The sequence below is a fragment of the Carettochelys insculpta genome, chromosome 4 (assembly GCF_033958435.1).
Source record: "Carettochelys insculpta isolate YL-2023 chromosome 4, ASM3395843v1, whole genome shotgun sequence".
In the NCBI taxonomy this organism is placed as follows: Eukaryota; Metazoa; Chordata; order Testudines; family Carettochelyidae; genus Carettochelys; species Carettochelys insculpta.
The window spans coordinates 1,675,085-1,695,869 of record NC_134140.1 but is presented as its reverse complement, the minus strand read 5'-3'; the positions used below and the strand labels follow the sequence as shown (position 1 = coordinate 1,695,869).

General features: G+C 54.5%; 1 protein-coding gene across 1 annotated transcript in view; it reads right to left on the bottom strand.

Moving 5' to 3' along the window:
• Positions 1-20,785, bottom strand: part of LOC142012284 (retinol dehydrogenase 12-like) — a 49,610-nt gene that overhangs the window by 18,254 nt on the left and 10,571 nt on the right. The window contains exons 2-4 of the mRNA XM_074992158.1: positions 13,830-14,069; positions 6,815-6,904; positions 5,163-5,351 (exon numbers count right to left, since the gene is read on the bottom strand). Coding sequence (XP_074848259.1) covers positions 5,163-5,351; positions 6,815-6,904; positions 13,830-14,069 — 519 coding nt within the window. The remainder of the gene's footprint in view (positions 1-5,162; positions 5,352-6,814; positions 6,905-13,829; positions 14,070-20,785) is intronic.

Sequence of the window (20,785 nt, the reverse complement as noted above, 5' to 3'; positions counted from 1 at the left end):
GGTCCTTCTTCTTTCCAGCCATGAGGGAGACAGACACAGAATATCTCCCTCCAACCACAGGCCCTCCAATCTTCTGGAAGTCGGGGAAAGTTCACATAAACCCGTTAGGCTTTGTTGTTTTATGGTTTGGGAAGTGAGATCTGATGTCTCTGCACTTTTTAGAAATGTTCTTTTACTCTCCTGGTAACTAAGTTCTAGGCCCATGGTGGGGACTCTCCACGTGTTTTACTTTGTGACTCTTCCATCTCGTCAGGAGCCTTGCAGCACAAATAGTGTTGTAATAATAAAAGTTCTTTCTCTTTTTCTTTTCGTTAACCTGGTATCGGTTAATGTTCGTGTCCTGGTTTTCTACTTTTGGGGCTGAGATTACCCAAGTCGTCTCTCCCTGGTTTCCTTGTTATTACTTGGGTGGTGGCAGCGAATTTTATCCCCAAAGTCTAAGGCTTTTTTAGGATTCTGAGGGGGAAGTTTATACCAAAGCCTGGTAGATGAGGTTGTGGATGTACTTTTGCTGGCCCCAGTTCTGCATTTGTCTTGCTAGAGTCGGGAAGGAGCCAGGACAGGGACCTGTAAGAAATGCAAGGGGGGGTGGAATGCAGGGGGAGCTCAGAGCAGGGGGGTGGGGTGGGGAGTGCAAGAGCCCAAGACAAGTGACTGGGACCCTGAGGGTCTTAGGGAAGGGGACGGGGGGGGCGGGAGTCAGGGCAGGGAGTTGGGGGGTATAGGGTGGAGTCAGGGGAGTGGCTCAGGGCTGGGGCAGTCTCAGTGGGTGATGCTGCCCCATGCCACTCCTGTTCCCAGACAAATGCTAGCAGTGGGGGCAGCACCCACAGGCACAGGAAAGGAACTCGGAGTGGGGAAGGGGCTGCCAGTCCCGCAAGCCCAAGGCTTTGCCCCATCCTCAACTCTGTTGGGGGAGGGGAGGGTAGAGGTAAGGGGGCTGGACCAGAACCCGGCCCCCAGCCAGCCACTTTCTTACCAGCGTGTGCCACCAGGGCACACCATCTTACTTCCCCTTTGGTCTGACCCCTCCTAGGCACAGGCTGGCCAGCCCCATTTGGGGGACCCCTGGAGAATAACTGGCCTAGGGTGGAGCCACAGCTTTCCAGTCATTGAACCTCAGTCAGGCATGCTGCAGTTTGACCTTTTGGCCTCGTGTCCTGCCTGCCTCATGCCTTTGTCACAGCCACCGTTCAAGGGCTTGCAGGACCCTGTCGAATCCCCCTTCAGTCGCCTCTTTTCCAAACTAAACACACCGAGTTCCTTCAGCCTTCACTTCTGTGGTGATCCCTACTTCTAGTCATCTCTGCCACTCGCCCTTGGAGCCTTTCCAGTTTCTCTGCAATGCCAGGGGGACCTTTTCTGGGCTGGAGGACACCGACCCACAGAAGAATTAGTCAGAGTCTGCACACGTGAGAAACCCTCATTGTCCTCTAAACAAACTCATTGGTGAAAGAGAACAGGTAAGAGCTATTTAGAAAAGCCGGACATACACAAATCCATGGATCCAGATTTAATGCTTTCCAGGGTGCTGAAGGAGTTGGCAGATGTCTTTGCAGAGCCTTTGGCTGTCATCTTTGAAAAGGTGGTGATCAGGAGACGTCCTGGATGACTGGAAAAAGGCACATGTAGTGCCCATCTTTAAAAAAGGAAAAAAGGGCAATCCAGGGAACTACAGACTGGTGAATCTTACCTCAGTCCCCAAAAAGATCATGGAGGGAATCCTCAAAGAATCCATTCTGAACCACTTGAAAGTGATCAAGAGCAGTCAACATGGATTCACCAAGGGCAAGTCCTGCCTGACCAATCTGATTAGCTTCTATTAGTTCTGTTGACATGGGGAAGTCAATGGATGTGATATACCTTGACTTTAGTGAAGCTTTGGACATGGTCTTCCACATAATTTCTGCCAGCAAGTGAAGGAAGTATGGATTGGATACAAGGACTGTAAGGGGGATAGAAAGCTGGCTAGATGGTCAGGCCCAACAGGTAGTGATCAAAGGCTCGATGTCTGGTTGGCAGTCAGTTTCAAGTGGGGTGCCCCAAGGATCAGTTCTAGGGCTGGTTTTGTTCAACATCTTCATTAATGAGTGGATTGTACCATCAGCAAGTTTACAGATGACACTAAGCTGGGGGAGAGGTAGATATGCTGGAGGCTAGGGAAAGGGTCTAGAGTGGTACTAATCTTGAGCAGTTTAGTATCATCTGCAAACTTTGCCACCTCACAGTTTACCCCTTTCTCCAGATCATTTATGAATAAGTTGAATAGGATCGGTCCTAGGAATGACCCTTTGGGAATGCTGCTAGTTACTCCTTTCAGTTCTGAAAATTTACCATTTATTCCTACCCTCTGTTTCCTGCCTTTTAACCAGTTCTCAATCCATGAAAGGACCTTCCCTCATATCCCATGGCAACTTAATTTACGTAAGCGCCTTTGGTGAAGAACCTAGTCAAAGGCTTTCGGGTAATCGAAGTACACCATATCTACTGGATCCCCTTGGCCACATGTTTGTTGACGCCTTCAAAGAACTCTACTAGATTAGTAAAAGCGTGATTTCCCTTTACAGAAACCACACTGATTTTCACCCCAGAATATGTTCTTTTACGTATCTGACAATTTTATTCTTTACTATGGTTTCAACTAGTTTGCCCAGAACCAGTGTTAGACATGCTGGTCTGTGATTGCCAGGATCACCTCTAGAGCCCTTTTTAAATATTGGCTTTATGTTGGCTATCTTCCAGTCATTTGGTGATGGACCTTGTCAGAGACTTTCTGCAAATCTAGCTGCACTACATCTATTAGATCGCCCTTGTCCACCTGCTTGATTATACCCTCAAAGAATTTGAGTAGGGTATTGAGATATGATTTCCCTCATAGAGACCATGTTGACTTTTCCCCAACAAATCATGTTCATGTATATGTCTGACAATTCTGTTCTTTACTGTCGTTTCAACCATTTTGTTTGATATGGAAGTGAGACTTACCAGTCTGTAATTGCCAGGATCACCTTTAGAACCCTTTCTAAAAACTAGCATCACATTATCTATCCTCCAGTCATTGGTACAGAAAAAGATTTAAAGGACTGTTTGCAAACCACAAGTAGAAGTACCACAACTTCATATTTGAATCCTTTCAGAACTCTTGGGTGAATGCCATCTGGTCCCAGTATCAGAGGGGTAGCTATGTTAATCTGTATCAGCAAAAACAATGAGAAATCCTGTGGCACCTTTATAGAGTAACAGGTTTTTTGGAGTATAAGCTTTTGTGGGCAAAGACCCACTTCATCAGATGCATGAGTGGCGGTTCCAGAGGCAGCTCTAATTATACAGGCTCGTGAACAGAAGGGTACACTTCAGAGACTCCTCCCTCTCCCCATCCCATGGCAGGATAGGGGTGGAGTGCGAATCAAGTGAGCGCAGCAAGAGCATGAGCATGAGCATGAGCCAGGGCAGAGCACACACAGCTGCAGTAATCGGGCCAGTGGGTGTTGTGATGGAGTGGGGGGAGTGCATGTGTGAGACAAGCAGAGCAGCTCCTAGCGGGTAAGGATGACCCTGAGGCTATAACCTAGGCTGGCAGGTAACACCTCAGCCCTGAACAAAGAGGAGGGAGGAGCCGAGCTGGGTTTTTGAATTGGGGGCGGCAGTTAGAGGCTAGGGGAAGAGGAGCTGGAAGGCAGCCAGCCTGGGGAGGGGGGAAGCTGCACCCCAGAGGGGCACCCCTCGAGCTCCTCTCCCCAGGACGGGTTGGAAGGACTGTCTCTGACTGCTGTACTGACGCTTCTGTGAGAAACTGGGCATCTGTTGCCTGATTAAGAACATAAGAATGGCCATACTGGGTCAGACCAAAGGTCCATCAAGCCCAGCATCCCATCTGCCGACGGTGGCCAATGCCAGGTGCCCCAGAGAAGGAGAACAGAAGACAAGTGATTTATCTCCTGCCATCCATCTCCTGCCCTTGTTATGAAGGCTAGGGCACCATACTTTATCCCTGGCTAATAGCCATTTATGGACCTGACCTGCAAAAATTTATCAAGCTCTTTTTTAAACCCTAATAGAGTCCTGGCCTTCACAGCCTCCTCGGGCAAGGAGTTCCACAGGTTGACTGTGCGCTGTGTGAAGAAAAATTTCCTTTTATTAGTTTTGAACCTACTACCCATCAATTTCATTTGGTGTCCCCTAGTTCTTGTATTATGGGAAAAGGTAAATAATTTTTCTATATTCACTTTCTCCACACCATTCATGATTTTATATACCTCTATCATATCGCCCCTCAATCGCCTTTTTTCCAAACTGAAAAGTCCCAGTCTCTCTAGCCTCTCCCCATATGGGACCCGTTCCAAGCCCCTAATCATCTTAGTCGCCCTTTTCTGCACCTTTTCTAATGCCAATATATCTTTTTTGAGGTGAGGAGACCACATCTGCACGCAGTACTCGAGATGTGGGCGTACCATAGTTTTATATAGGGGAAGTATGATATCTTTTGTCTTATTATCGATCCCTTTTTTAATAATTCCTAACATCCTATTTGCCTTACTAACTGCCGCTGCACACTGCGTGGATGTCTTCAGAGAACTATCCACTATAACTCCAAGATCCCTTTCCTGATCTGTCGTAGCTAAATTTGACCCCATCATGTAGTACGTGTAATTTGGGTTATTTTTTCCAACATGCATTACCTTACACTTACCCACATTAAATAAACCTCCTGTTGTACCTGCTGAGTGAGAGTCACTCCTGCCAGCGGACGGGGTGCAGTGCAGGGGGACCCCTGAACCCTATCACATGTGTTTGCAGGGCAGAGCAGCTAGGCCTGCCCATCTTTAGCTGGTGCCAGGGTGGTGCATCTCAGGTCCTGAGCACAGTGCAGGAAGTTCAGGTTTGGGCAGTGTTGGGTGGTAGTCGCTCCCCCCACCTGAAAGTTGGGCCCCCTGAGTTTCATGCGTGAGGTCTGCAGCCAGCTGGGCCCTGGGACAGCACCTCCAGACCATGGTGCCCCCTGGCCATCGCGTCCCTGTCTGCCAAGATGCGGTGCAAATCCAGGTGACGGTGAGGAACGAAGGCACCTGGGGGGCTCGGAAGGGGAGGGGTTGTGGCTGCTTGAGCAGCTGGACTGTGAGCTGGGCTGGGCTGGTGGAGGTGGAGTGGGGTCCCGCACTGACCTGTGCCCTGCAGCCTGCGGGCCAGCTCGTTGGCGAACAGGATGTTCATGAGCTTGGTGCTGTTGTAGGAGTGGTTGTAGTTGTTCGTCCGCTCCTCCCCGGTCAGGTACTTCACGTTGGCTGTGGCGCCGGCGTGTACGAAGGACGACACGTTCACAATGCGAGCGGGAGCCGACTCCTTTAAGGTGTCTGGGGGCGCAGAGCAAGCACAGCTCAGCGCTGATGGGGGGGTGGGGACTCCCACACAGGAAGGTGGGGGGCAGGGAGCTGCCCCAGCTCAGACAGGTAGGAGACGAGGGATCAGTTAAAGCCCCAGCGAGCTGCCCTGGCACAGCCCTCACCCCCGGGCAGCTCTGGGGGGCACTTAGGGGCTAGGGTGCTGCAGCCGCCTGGTTTGAAGCCCTGAATTTCATACGTGAGATCTGTTCAAAGCATGTGCCCTACCTCCAGCGCCGCCCTTAGGCACCCAGAGCGTGCCCTGCTCCCAGCTTCGCCCGCGGGACGGGCGCTTCCTTCACAAGCAGCCGGCGGGAGGGGGACGAAGACAATGTCACTCAAGGAGGCATTTGGGAGGCGGGACTGGGGGTGCCTGGCTCTGGGGAGGGGTAAGAGGAGGGGATGGGTTAGGGCTGGGGCGGGCTGGCTCCAGGGAGGGGGAGGGGAAGGGTTAGAGCTGGGAGGGCTGGGGGTACCTGGCTCCAGGGTGGGGGGGGTGGTTAGAGCTGGGGGGGTGCTGGCTCCAGTCCCTGCTGTGCTCCCAGAGCTGAGCTGCAGCCGGCAGTGCAACAGCGTCTGTCCGTCCGTCTCTCTGTCCGTCTGTCCATCCATCTCTCTGTCCGTCTGTCTGTCTGTCTGTCCGTCTCTCTGTCCGTCTGTCCATCCATCTGTCTCTCTGTCTGTCCATCTGTCCCCCACCCCCACAGCCGCAGAGCTAGCAATGAGGTGAGAGAAGTGGGGCCCGTCCTGGTGCCCCCCATGATGGCCACGAGGGAGTGCTGGCACTGCGCGGTGGGGGCAGGGTCGGGCCTTACCCCCAGGGCTCCTGCCCCCACACTGCCACATTCCCGCATGGGAGCAAGTGCATTCGGGGGCCCGAGCAGCCCAGGGCTTGGGGGCAGACAGGGTCACCCCTACACTTGCTGCTTGCCTGGTATCGACTGGGCTCAGCAACGCTGATGGAGCACCCAGAGCAGCCCCCCACAACCCAGCCAGAGCCCAGCCCCAGGGGCAGCCCCCCCCCAGCCCAGCCAGAGCCCAGCCCCCGGGGCAGGCCCCCCAACCCATCCAGCACCCAGCCCCTGGGACAGCCCCCCCCCCAGCACAGCCAGCCCCCAGCTCCTGGGGCAGCCCCCCACTCCCCCAGCCCAGCCAGCACCCAGCCCCTGGGGCAGCTCCCCCTCCCCCAGCCCAGCCCCGCCCAGCACAGCCAGCCCCCAGTCCCCGGGGCAGACACTCCCCCAGCCCCCAGGGCAGCCCCCCCCCTCCAGCACAGCCAGCCCCAGCCCCCAGGGCAGACACTCCCCGAGCCCCTGGGGCAGCCCCCCCCACTCCCCCAGCACAGCCAGCCCCCAGTCCCCGGGGCAGACACTCCCCCAGGGCAGCCCCCCCCCCCTCCAGCACAGCCAGCACCCAGCCCCCGGGGCAGCCCTTACCCAGGAGTAAATTGGTAAGAAGAAAATGGCCCAGGTAGTTGGTGGCAAATATCTGCTCCAGCCCCTCCGAGGTGATGGAGAATGGCAAACCTGAAAGAGGAGAGAGGACTGGCACAGCAGGCCCTGGCTGGGCAGCAGGGCATGGGGGCTGTGTGTGCCACTTGATCCAGGCCCTCAGGCCATACAGCCCCAGGCTGAGCTGAGACACTTGCTCTCCTGTTAAGCTCTGTCTGTTGAGTGGCGCCATCCCCTGCGTGTCTGTCCCAGCCCCAGCCCAGAGGAGTCCTCAGGCTCCCAGGCTGAGCACGCTGGTGCAGCAGCTAGCTGGGGTCCCAATCCCTGATGGAGGTTCTTCAGTGCTACTTGGAGACAGGCACTAACCACAGGGGGACTCTGCCCAGGCTGGGTATTGAACGAAACCCTCCCAGCTGCTTGGGGCCACCTGGCAGCTCCAGAGAGATGACATGGAGATCACCGTGCAAGGCCCACCATGCAGTGTGCCCAGCTAGTAATGGGGTATTGGACTGGTGCTGGGTACCTCACAGCAAAACCACGGGGCAAGGTAGGAGCGACTGTGTTTGGGGTGCTGTTGCTAGGCAGATCTACCACTCTGCATCCAGAAGCCTCTGGGTTATGGGTATGGTAGTTTGGGGGCTGCTTCAAGAGGTTCCCTGTTACTGGGAGTAAGCAGGCGAGTTACCAGGGTGCATTGCTCAGAGACAGGGCTACCTACAGCCCAAGACTGGGGATCCTCCACTCTATGGCCCCAAACCCATCACGCACAGCCCTTCTGTGCACTGGTCTGGCTGACAAGAAGCCCTGCAACCAGATGCCTCAGATGCTCCAGTTCTCTTGTGGCACCACCAGAACACCGCCTTGTACAGGTGAGAGGTTACAAAAACCAATCGCACCAAATTCAAACAGGTGCTCCCGGTCCCAAAGGACCAGCCACACTCCCCGGTCAATGTGTAACTCAGATCTTACCCCAAAATCACCCTGGTGCCAATACTCAAGCATCTAAAACAGGACGGACAGACGGAAGGGAGGAAGGAACTTGTTGAAGGAATCAAATACACACACTAATTGCCTTAATTCCGAATATTCTTCGCAAGCCATGCCTGGTGGTCTGCACACGCACCAGAGGTTTCCTCCTGCTCTGAACGGAGAGTGTAAGTTTACACTGCCTGACCCGCTCTCCAGTTTCTTCTTTTACAGCACATCCAGGTCATCGGCGGTGGAGGGGATGGAGGGCGGGTGCGGCAAACACACAAGGCCACACATCTCACAGAGCCTCCAGTTCCTCTTTGGGTGTCAGTTCCTGTGTGTAGCCCACAGGCAGTAGCTTAGTAAGCAGTGGTCACACAGGAGGTGCTGCTGTCCCCCACAGTCAGATCTGCAGGAGACGGCTGAAGCAAAGCACACCGTCTTACGAAGATGTTTGGGCTCTCCAGGTACCTGCCCTGCGTCTCTCTAGTAGGGGTAGGGGTAGGTCTCTCAGGGATGCAGTAGAGGTTGTGGCCTTCAGCCGTGCCGGGTGAGGGATGTGGGCTACTTGCTCATGCAAGGAATGTACCAGCAGGAGCTCAATACTGCTGAAGCCCTTGGGGAATGTGTCCTGCAGGGATTAGCTGCATAAAAAGGCAAAGATGGGCTTATGTAATGCCTTGCAAACAAAGCCTGAGGGAGCAGGCGAAGCAAGGGCGTTTCATCTGTTGTAAACATGTTGGTGTAAAGTCACAATTTATGCTATCACCCAGGTTAAGAATTGTGGAGTCTCACCAGTGCCTGACATTGTTGTGGGGGGTATGGGGCAGTCATCATTGCTATGTAAGCTATGAATCCCAGAATCACAGGGCTGGAAGGGACCTCAGGAGGTCATCTAGTCCAGCCCCCTGCTTCAAGCAGGATCAACCCCCCACTCAGTCATCCCAGCCAGGACCTTGCCAGCCAGGACTTAAAAACATCTAGGGATGGAGAATCCACCACCTCTCTCGGCAACGCATTCCAGTGCTTCACCACCCGCCTGGTGAAGTAGTTTTTCCCAATATCCAACCTACACCTCCCGCTCTGTAACTTGAGAGCATTGCTCCTTGTTCTGCCATCTGTCACCACTGAGAACAGTTTCTCACCCTCCTCTTTAGAGCTCCCTTCAGGAAGTTGAAGGCTGCTATTAAAATGGGCTGCTCCATCTAAGCATTGTGAGGTGAAAGGGGAGGGATAGTAGTTGAACTGGTGGGCTGGGAGCCTTTTGGTTATACAGCAGTAAGACTGGCTTGACTAGTTTTCCTGTCCACTATTCAAAGGTAGCTCTGAAGCTAGGTCTGTAGCTATTCTGTGACAACCCAACTGGGTGGGTACGGAGCTGATGTGGCGAGGCCCAGAGCTGAATGCCGCTATGAGCTGAAATCGCAGGGTGTTGCCTACAGCAAAGCCCACAAGACAGCAGATGGCCAGCAGGCACAACTGGCAGGTGGCTGGTAGGAGAGGCCGCAGGCAGCTGGCAGGTGCGACTGATGGGCAGCCGATAGGAGAAGCAGGGGGTGGCCAGCAGGAGGGACCGGCAGGTGGCTGGTAGGAGAGGCCGCAGGCAGCTGGCAGGTGCGACTGATGGGCAGCCGATAGGAGAAGCAGGGGGTGGCCAGCAGGAGGGACCGGCAGGTGGCTGGTAGGAGAGGCCGCAGGCAGCTGGCAGGTGCGACTGATGGGCAGCCGATAGGAGAAGCAGGGGGTGGCCAGCAGGAGGGACCGGCAGGGGGCTGGTAGGAGAAGCAGCAGGCAGCTGGCAGCTGGCTGGTAGGAGAGGCCGCAGGCAGCTGGCAGGTGCGACTGATGGGCAGCCGATAGGAGAAGCAGGGGGTGGCCAGCAGGAGGGACCGGCAGGGGGCTGGTAGGAGAAGCAGCAGGCAGCTGGCAGGTGCGACTGATGGGCAGCCGATAGGAGAAGCAGGGGGTGGCCAGCAGGAGGGACCGGCAGGGGGCTGGTAGGAGAAGCAGCAGGCAGCTGGCAGGTGCGACTGATGGGCAGCCGATAGGAGAAGCAGGGGCTGGCCAGCAGGAGGGACCGGCAGGGAGCTGGTAGGAGAGGCCGCAGGCAGCCAGCGGGAGCAACGAGTGGGTGGCCAGTGGGGCACGTGGCAGGGACACGTGGAACGCCGGACCAGCGCAGGGGGCATTGCCTCAGGTGCAGTGAGGGAAGGCGTCAGGTTCTGTGTCAGGGCCTGCACAGACCGGACAGAGTTGTAAGTGGAGCATTTGAAGGGGGTACAGAGAAAGTTGGGGGTGTGGGTTGACTGGTTACAGCATTGGACTGGTGAGCTTGAGAGGCCAAGGACACTGCTCAAGCCATTGGAGCCGGGACGGTTACCTGAGGGTTGGTTAGGAACTCTGGGTGTGGGATTTTCCCAAGCTTATGCCAGCTGAACCTCATGAAAAGTTTCTTTTCTACACGCAGACTGTGTGCTGGCGAGTGGGGCAGCATTGCCTCTCCGAGGCGCCCAGGGGTGTGAATTCCCCAGGCTGCTGCATGGGGGCTTGAGCTGGTTCTACGTGAGATGGATGAAAAGGAATCCCTAGATGTTGAACCTGGCCCTGGTTGCTGCTGACTCCTTCCAGCAGAAGGGTTACACTAGCAAAGAACGAGGCAGTCAGGGATGTATTTTGAGAGCCTCTGCCCAGGGAGATCTCGACCACTTGACCACTGCCATGGAAACCAATCGTTTGGGTGTCTGCCCTTTGTAGATTAAAATCAGCGCCCTTCAGATCTCCAAAGAATGCAGCCTCCTCTCTGAAACCTGGGGTAGTTTAGGGAGGAAAAAGCGGTAACTGAATCAGGCCACTGGTGCCTGCAGGGGGTGTGCATGTGAGGGGAGGGTCACCCAGAGAGTCCTGGGGGCACTCCATTTAGGAATTAAAATGTTGGCGGGAGTAGGGTGTTGCACATCCCAAATGCGCCCATGAGTCCCCGATGACTGAATGGTTTGACTCGTATGGCAGCACTTGAGGGATGAAGGTGGGCTGGGAGTGCAGTGAGAACTTTTCTCTAGACCACTGAAGCTGCTGTGAGCGCTTCCAGCTCCCTGACCTTTCTGCGGTGTTGTGACTAGAAAGGCCACGTACACAGCGAGACGGGCGCTGGAACACGCGCCTGGCGGTTCAAAGGGAGGTCTAGTGAGAGCGGAAAGAATGAAGCTGGAGGCCCCACTGAGGCACAAATGTCACCAAAGGCAGGGAGGGTCCAAGAAGCCCCTGTGACATTCTAGTTGTGTCAGGATGAAAGAAGACCCACAGGAGGGTGAAAAGTGCTGATTGCTGCTAAATGCACCACCCTGAACCAAGCAACACAGGTTTGCACTTCCAGGTTCCATTTACTGTTCACTCTCCCAGCCTGGCTCTGTAGGCTGAGTCACGCTGCCTGCAGGGTGAGTAGGAGTTTCTGGCTGTGCCACACTTTGGATAAGATTTTATTATAATTGGAGCTACACATCTCCTAGAACTGGAAGGGACCTTGGGAGGCCACCTAGTCCAGGCCCCTGCCCTTCTGGCAGGGCCAAGCACCATCCCTGGCATCTATTTGCCCCAGTCCCAGTCCCTAAATGACCTCCTCAAGGATTGAGCTCACACCCCTGGGTTTAAGCAGGCCAGGGCTCAAACCCCTGAGCTCTCCTTGCAGCTACCTGCCAGTGGGAGCAACCCCAGGGTTCCTGGCTATATTCTGACCAGATAACATTACAGCAGGGTGAGGGGATTCCCTAGTGTGATGTTACCAGATTTTTACAAACGTGAAGCCTTTTCTGTAACCACTACCCCAGGTTTGCACCAAACTTTGTGCCAGGTGAGCCGAGAAGGGTGTCTGTTGCAAGCAGGTGATTCTCTGGATCTGTTTACATTGCTTGTAGGTCTGTGCTTTGTTTGCATGTAAAGTTACAGCTGCTGACTCTATAGCAGCATTAGAAGCATTTTAAAGCCAAGGATTACAGTGGGAGGCGCGGTCTCCTCCCAACCAGGAAGATCGGCTAATCAGAGAGACAGCCCTCAAACCCTCACCTCAGGACTTCAGCTGGGACACTGCCGATGGCAGAATGCCCCAAAGACGCATGCGCAGGGTAACCTGAGCAGGTGATTCGCCAGCGCCTACGGGCCCAGGAGCCGAGAGCTGCCCTCCATGGGGCACATCTACAAAGAGGATCTAGGAAGTGGCCACCTTGTCCTTCAGTCCCCAGACCTCCACTCTGAGCCTCCATCTGAGGAGCAGTTTGCAACAACCTCTATGCTACGAACTAAGCCTGTGTGGGGTCGGGATCCGTCCCACAAGGGACGTGTTTTCAGAGACTTTCAAGAGAACAGACTGTACCATTGGCTGTACCCTGCACCAGGAGATTTCACTGTTAGATGCAATTTAGCCGGTTGAACAGCGTTTCTCTCTCACCCTGTTCTTTCTTTCTTCGTTAATAAACCTTTAGCTTTTAGGTCTGAAGGCTTGGCCCAGCGTGCTGGTTTGGGTACAATCTAAGTATATATTGGCCTGGGACTGTGGCTGGTCCCTTTGGGCCTGGAAGAACCTGTGTGGATTTGCTGAAATAGGTTTTCATAACCTCTCACCTGCGTAGGAGGGCTGCTGGTTGGGGCATTGTGACTTCTGGAGAATCTGTGGGTTTGCTTGTGCAGCTTTGGGCTGGCCAGAGGGGCTGGCAGAGGGACTTTTGTAGCTGGCTTGGTTCACCTCATGGAGAAGGGGACCCCAGTCTGGGCTGTAAGTGGCCAGGGGGTTTTAAGCAATTTGCCCTGGGTAGGTGCTCTCACCCGTGCCCAGAACCCCCTGGTATATTACACCTAGCTCAGAGTTTTCTGCCCTCTTCGGCTGCGCCCCCAGCACCAACAGTGGCCGCTCACCGCAGCAGTCATGCCCTGATGCTGGCTGAGCCAGCGCTGCAGTGCCAGCAAGCCCGGGGGAGGCTGCGGTTTGGGGCACAGAGCGCCAACGGCCCATGCCAAGCGGGGCCCTGGGCTGGGCTCAGTGGCAGCGGCCCTCAGGCAGGTTTATTTCTACAAGAGCTGAGTGGAGGTGCCCCTCCGGAGCGACAGGTGCGCTGGCACAGGCCTGCCAGGGCAACAGGAGCCGCTCCCCAGACCCATGCTCCACAACCGGTGTGCTGCGGCCAGCGCCGAGTGCGTGCCAGAGCCACACGCCGGGAGTACCGCCTGGCACGAGCGTGTGCTGGCGGCGGCAGCTCTGGGGAGTCAGCAGCATCGACTTAGTGTCAGGGCAGGGGTGCCTGGCTCTGGGGGAGGGGGATTGGTTAGAGTGGGGTCCTGGGGGTGCCTGGCTGTGGGGGAGGGGGATTGGTTAGAGTGGGGGTTACGGGTGCCTGGCTCTGGGGGAGGGGGATTGGTTACAGTGGGGGTTAGGGGTGCCTGGCTCTGGGGGAGGGGGATTGGTTAGAGTTGGGGGTTAGGGGTGCCTGGCTCTGGAGGAGGGGGATTGGTTAGAGTGGGGCGTCCTGGGGGTGCCTGGCTGTGGGGGAGGGGGATTGGTTAGAGTGGGGTTCTGGGGGTGCCAGGCTCTCAGGAGGGGAGGGTACTGGGAGAATGGGGAGCTGGGGATGCCTCGCTCTGGGGGAGTGGGAGGGCACTCAGTTAGAGCTGGTGGGGCTGGAGGTGCCTGGGGCTGGAGCAACATGGGGGAGAGCAAGCAGGGGCTGGGCAGTCATGGCTGGCGTGTGGCACTGGGAAGGTGGTTCCCCAGGCTGGGGCTGGGCGGACGTGGGTGGCCTGTGGCACTGGGAAGGTGGTTCCCCAGGCTGGGGCTGGGGCTGGGGCTGGGGCTGGGCGGACGTGGGTGGCCTGTGGCACTGGGAAGGTGGTTCCCCAGGCTGGGGCTGGGGCTGGGGCTGGGGCTGGGGCTGGGTCTGGGTCTGGGGCTGGGGCTGGGCGGACGTGGGTGGCCTGTGGCACTGGGAAGGTGGTTCCCCAGGCTGCCGTGGGGCAGACGTGTGGCACAGGGAAGTTCTCCACCAACCTGCGACTCCGGCATTGTTGACCAGGATGTGCAGCTTCTTCTCCTCCTGCCGGATCTGCTGCGTGAAGCGCCAGACGGAGGCCATGCTGCTGGTGTCCACGATCCTCACGAGCACCTGTGGGTTCCCGGTGGCCCTCTGGATTTCCTCCGCCGCCGCCTGGCCCCGCTCTTGGCTGCGGCAGGCCAGGATAGTGCGGGCGTTCCTCCGCGCCAGGTCCAGGGCAATGTATTTCCCAATCCCTGTGGGTATGGGGCAGTGACCCTGGCACCACAGGCCGATTACAGTCACCACTCCAGAATTCATCCCTAGTCTTCACAGGGCCCAGCCTCGATCTGCAGCCCCCCACCAGCTCCTCCCCGCCCCGGCAGAGGGGCAGGTCCTCGGGAGCGAGGGGATTGCAGGGAGCGGGGAAGGGTGGCTGCTTTCTCGCCAAAGACCTGGCTTTGCAGGAGGGGCTTGACCAGAGAGGCCCAGGCCACTGCGCCATGATGGCTGGAGCTCTGCAGGCCCCCAGGGTGGCGGTGAGAAAGGGGGAGCCTGGGGGCAAGCCCCACAGCGGCAGGACGCTCCCAGGCACACAGCCCGGTGGTGGGGCGCTCTGGGCGGGGCGTCCCAGGGGGGCAGGAAAGGAGATGTTGAAGGGCTTGGCCAAGGGGGTTCGCAGCAGTGCGGGAGGGAGCCAGCCCTGCACAGGGGGACAGGCGAAGGGAGCAGCCCCGGAGAGACAGCACAAGCTGGTCCAGGGCGCCCTGCAAGCCTGTCCGTAGGAGCGGCCACCTCAGGCCAGGGCTGGCTGCTAATGGGGGCCCTGCAGACTCACGCAGCCAAGCCACACGGCTGGACCCCCACTGCCCAGGACAGTCGGGCAGTGCCTGGGAGAAGGCTATGCCAAGGCGCGGAGCAGAGCGGGCCCAGGGCAGGCTCGGAGGAGCTCGGCCCAGTCAGCACGTGCTCAATGGGGCCGGAGCTCACGAGAGTTGGGGTGGGGAGAGGGCCTGAGGGGACCCCAAAGGGCAGAAGGGGACGGACGGACAGACAGACAGAGCCCTGGGGGAGAACAGAGGAAGGGGACAGACAGACAGACAGGGCCCAGGGAGCGAAGTGGGGTAGGTGGCAGACAGACAGACAGACAGGGCCTTGGGGGCGAAGGGGCAGACAGACAGAGAGAGTCCCAGGGGCAGGGACAGAGGAGGACAGACAGGGCCTTGGGGGTGAAGGGGGGAAGGGGACAGACAGACAGACAGGGCCCAGGGGCAGGGACAGAGGAGGACATGTAGGGCCCTGGGGGCAAAGGGGGGAAGGGGACAGACAGACAGACAGACAGAGTCCCAGTGGCAGGGACAGAAGAAGACAGGCAGGGCCCTGGGTGTGAAGTGGGGAAGGGGACAGACAGACAGACAGACAGTCCCAGCAGCAGGGACAGAAGAAGACAGGCAGGGCCCTGGGGGCGAAGGGGGAAGGGGACAGACAGACAGAAAGGGCCCTGGGGGCAAAGAGGGGCAAGGGGCAGACAGACAGACAGACAGTCCCGGGGCAGGGGCAGAGGAGGACAGGCAGGGCCCTGGGGGCGGAATGGGGGGAAGGGGACAGACAGACAGACAGACAGTCCCGGGGCAGGGGCAGAGGAGGACAGGCAGGGCCCTGGGGGGGAATGGGGGGAAGGGGACAGACAGACAGACAGACAGTCCCGGGGCAGGGGCAGAGGAGGACAGGCAGGGCCCTGGGGGCAGAATGGGGGGAAGGGGACAGACAGACAGACAGACAGTCCCGGGGCAGGGGCAGAGGAGGACAGGCAGGGCCCTGGGGGGGAATGGGGGGAAGGGGACAGACAGACAGACAGACAGTCCCGGGGCAGGGGCAGAGGAGGACAGGCAGGGCCCTGGGGGGGAATGGGGGGAAGGGGACAGACAGACAGACAGACAGTCCCGGGGCAGGGGCAGAGGAGGACAGGCAGGGCCCTGGGGGCGGAATGGGGGGAAGGGACAGACAGACAGACAGACAGTCCCGGGGCAGGGGCAGAGGAGGACAGGCAGGGCCCTGGGGGGGAATGGGGGGAAGGGGACAGACAGACAGACAGACAGTCCCGGGGCAGGGGCAGAGGAGGACAGGCAGGGCCCTGGGTTCGAGAGGCGACAGGGGCGGGGGGTCTCCTGTCTCCAACGTCTGGCTAAGCCTGTGCTCATCTCTGGCTCCTGTTTTGGCTTCTGACTCCAGCTCCACCCTTCAACTTGGCCCCTCAGCTTTGACACTCGCTTCACCCTGGGACGGTGCCTGAGTCCTGGATCTGCGCTTGCCATTACTCTGGGCTTCCAGCACAGGCCTCCCGGCCACGTGCTGCCCCACACCCGAGGCTGGGCGACCACATCCCCGGCTCCTGTAGCTCTTCCCCAGTGAAACGGACCAGAGCCCAGTGCCAGGACTCCACCCAGACCATGGGAGATCCAGGCATTCTGCTGCAGGTTGTCTGGCCCAGAACGTCAGCCCCCCCCGGGTCAGACAACCCCAGGAGTCAGGTCTGGCTGCAGCTGGGTCAGTACCTCACTCCAGCACACCCCAGCCACCCACTGCAATCCTGACACCCTCCACTTCAGTGCCCCTGCCTCCAGCACCCACGACGCACAGCCTCCACCGGGAAGCCGTGGTCATGTCGGGCCCACCTGGCGACTTTGTGCATAAAGTAATGCTCAGGGGTTATTGGCTTCCTCCCCTCCACAAGAACTAGCCTCCCCCTGCTCGCTGAGACCATTCAAGGGACACCCCTCTCTGTTAGGCCCATCCTTAACATAGGGGTCACGGCAGCTGTGGTCACAGGGAGTCATGCAGGGTGATTTGTGCCCTGCACTCACACCTTGGTGTGTAGCTAAGTACCTAAAATGTAGCCTTAGGCACTGAAATGTGCCTCAGTGTCCCTGGCCAACTCTCCTACCTGACTAGCCAGGTAAAGATGCAGTAATTGGGCTGTTTGTTTTTGTTGTTAATGTTAAGGCAGGAACAGACTCGAAAGGTGCAGTTGTCATCCTTTTACCCTTACGATTGTTTTCCTCTTTCATTGGAATGTAAGAAAGTTTTGTGTGTTATGGAAGAATTTGTAATAGTCATAGTTACTTTAATCTTAGAACACGCCTATCCCCTGAGGTACAAACTTTCAATTTACACATTTTTTACTTCAACAAACAACGTACATTTATGCCTATTTTTCAATTTACAAATATACTTTCCCTACAAATAAGAACGAAACTTTGTCGGAGCGTCCGCTTTGTGAGTAACAAATGTGGAGGAATACAGCAGAATGCAGTGGGAGCTGATTAATTTCCCTTCACTGTCCAGCTCTTCCCAGTTAGTTTGTGAACTTCGTTGTATTTGTATCATCTTAACGGTGAGTGATATTAATCTTCAAATATCTTTGTTATTTGTCATCATCATGGGTCTTAGACATGAAAAAGTTTATTCAGGAGCTATCACTAAAAGCCAAGAAACCAAGGAAAGCAATATCCAGGGCTACCAAACTTGAACTTATTAAAAGAACGGAGGAGAGCCAGCGATTGAAAGACATGTTTGGCAATGAACTTTCTGGCACTGGCAATGCATACGATCTTCGTGCAGTAAGAAAACATTGAAGCAATGGCAGAAATGTGTGTTGGTGGAGCTAAAAGTTGCACTGAATAACAAAGGCCAGGAATGCAATAATGGGTAAACTTGGAAGATTTTCAATAGGTTGGATGGCCAGCCATAACGAATTCAACATACCTGTGAGCTTCCTCACTGTAAGGGAGAAAGCCCTGTCTTTGTTTGTGGACCTGACAAAGAAAGGCAAGGAAGACAGGCAAGTTGCGGGCTGCCAAAGTACATTCAAAGCAAGTCATGGTTGGTTTCAGTGCTTTGCAGTCTGTTTGCATTCTCACCGTCTGCGTGTTACAGGCAAAGCGGCAGCTGCTGATAGTCAGGCAGCTAATATTTTCCCAGCCACATTGCAACGAATAATTGGTTGAAGGTGGATATTCCCCAAAACAAATCTTTGATGTTGACGAAATGGGGCTTTTCTGGGAAAGAGCGCCTTCTCGGACCTTATTTCAAGGGATGAAACAAAAGCAACAGGTTTCAAGGCCTCGAAGGATCAACTGACCTTATCTCTGGGTGGAAATTTGGAAGGAGATGTGAAATTGGAGCCTTCCCTTGTTTACCATTTGAAAAATCCAAGGGCACGTAAAGGCTTAAACAATGCATCATTTCCTGTGGTCTGGCGTTCTGATTGAAAGGCCTGGGTAACAAAGCAGGTTTTAGCTGATTACCTAACAAGCTACCTTTCATAAGAACATAAGAACATAAGGATGGCCATACTGGGTCAGACCAAAGGTCCATCGAGCCCAGCATCCCATCTGCCGACGGTGGCCAATGCCAGGTGCCCCAGAGAAGGAGAACAGAAGACAATGATCAAGTGATTTATTTCCTGCCATCCATCTCCTGCCCTTGTTATGAAGGCTAGGGCACCATACTTTATCCCTGGCTAATAGCCATTTATGGACCTAACCTGCAAAAATTTATCAAGCTCTTTTTTAAACCCTAATAGAGTCCTGGCCTTCACAGCCTCCTCGGGCAAGGAGTTCCACAGGTTGACTGTGCGCTGTGTGAAGAAAAATTTCCTTTTATTAGTTTTGAACCTACTACCCATCAATTTCATTTGGTGTCCCCTAGTTCTTGTATTATGGGAAAAGGTAAATAATTTTTCTATATTCACTTTCTCCACACCATTCATGATTTTATATACCTCTATCATATCGCCCCTCAATCGCCTTTTTTCCAAACTGAAAAGTCCCAGTCTCTCTAGCCTCTCCCCATATGGGACCCGTTCCAAGCCCCTAATCATCTTAGTCGCCCTTTTCTGAACCTTTTCTAATGCCAATATATCTTTTTTGAGGTGAGGAGACCACATCTGCACGCAGTACTCGAGATGTGGGCGTACCATAGTTTTATATAGGGGAAGTATGATATCTTTTGTCTTATTATCGATCCCTTTTTCAATAATTCCTAACATCCTATTTGCCTTACTAACTGCCGCTGCACACTGCGTGGATGTCTTCAGAGAACTATCCACTATAACTCCAAGATCCCTTTCCTGATCCGTCGTAGCTAAATTTGACCCCATCATGTAGTACGTGTAATTTGGGTTATTTTTTCCAACATGCATTACCTTACACTTACCCACATTAAATTTCATTTGCCATTTTGCTGCCCAATCACTCAGTTTGCTGAGATCTTTTTGTAGTTCTTCACAATCCCTTTTGCTTTTGACTGTCCTGAACAACTTGGTGTCATCTGCAAACTTTGCCACCTCACTGCTTACCTCATTTTCTAGATCATTGATGAACAAGTTGAACAGGATCGGTCCCTAGTTACCCTCCTCCATTGTGAAAATTTACCATTTATTCCCACCCTTTGTTTTCTGTCTTTTAACCAATTCCCGATCCATGAAAGCACCTTTCCTCCTATCCCATGACCACCTAATTTACATAAAAGCCTTTGGTGTGGGACCGTGTCATCATTCATCGCTAAATACAATGCTGAAAATAATCTGAATAAATGTCTGCTGATCCTCGATAATGCTCCCGGTTGCCCTGTCAGTTTCAAAGCCTATGGCGGTAACAACCGAGTGGGTTTTTTGCCCCCAAATACCACTTCCATCCTTCAGCCAACGGATCAAGGTGTCACTGCTACATTTAAAGCTTACTCTGCAACTGGCAATGAGGTGTCTCATATCTGCATCAGTCAGAGAAGACAAAGCAACAATTAAGCAGTTGTGGAAGAACTACAACATCAAATTGGCTACAGAAAATATCACAAACGCATGGAATAAAATTACTCAAAGTATCTTGAATGGTGCTTGGAAAAAGCTATGGCCAAAATATGTTCATGATGTACATGGTTTTGAGGGTGAAATGAAAGATATTCAAATTCTGTTGTGTAACTGGCAGGGGAAGCAGGGTTCAATGAGGGGGACACAGATGATGTTCAGGACCCTGTTCCTGAAGAATTGACTAATGGAGAATTAATTTACCTGGATACACAAAGGTTATCAGAAAAGGAGGAGGAAGAATAGGATGAACTACAAAAAATGCTGCACACTCTCAAAATTCTTCAGTGCATTGGCAGCAGCTACACAAACTGTGGGGAGGGATCTCTCAGTGGTGTGAGCGCTGGCCAGCTAAACCCAGGGTTGTGTGTTTAACCCTTGAGGGGGCCATTTAGGAGTCTGGGGCAAATAGATTAAAAAAAAATCTGTCGGGGCTGGTGCTTGGTCCTACCAAGAGGGCAGGGGACTGGACTAGATGACCTACCAAGGTCCCTTCTAGTTTTATGAGACATGTATCTCCAGATGTTATGTTATTAAATTCTCAATGACAACAACCCTTCCCCCTCTCTAGATGAGGCTATGGTCCCCGATGGTATGCAGGGCCCTGACAATCTAAAACATTTTCAAGAACTCTTCAAAAGAGTGGCCACTACACAAGAAATGAAGCTTCAGGAAGTAAAGGAGACGGATCAGTGCCTCCTTAAAAATATCCGTCCATCCATGCAGGGCAGAATAGCATTGCCCATTAATAAGGCCTTTATAGAGGTCTCCAACGATATCTGAAAGACACCTTCTTCAGTTCCACCAACTTGCAAAAGGGTGGACAAAAAGTATTTTATTCCCCCAAAACAGCTTGAATTTCTCTTCTACCACCCCAACCCAGTTCTTCAGTGGTGGATGCTGCAAATCCAAGACTCCACAGTTCAGGTCCAATATAGGGGACAAAGATCACAAGAAACTGAATCACTCTGGGGAAAAGTGTACTCTTGAGCTACTCTGCAACGTAGGATAGCAAATTATATGCCCGTATTAGCAAACCATGATTTTGATAACTACTCTAAACTTGCAGAACTCCTGGAGCACTTACCAGAGTTCAAAAGAGCTGTC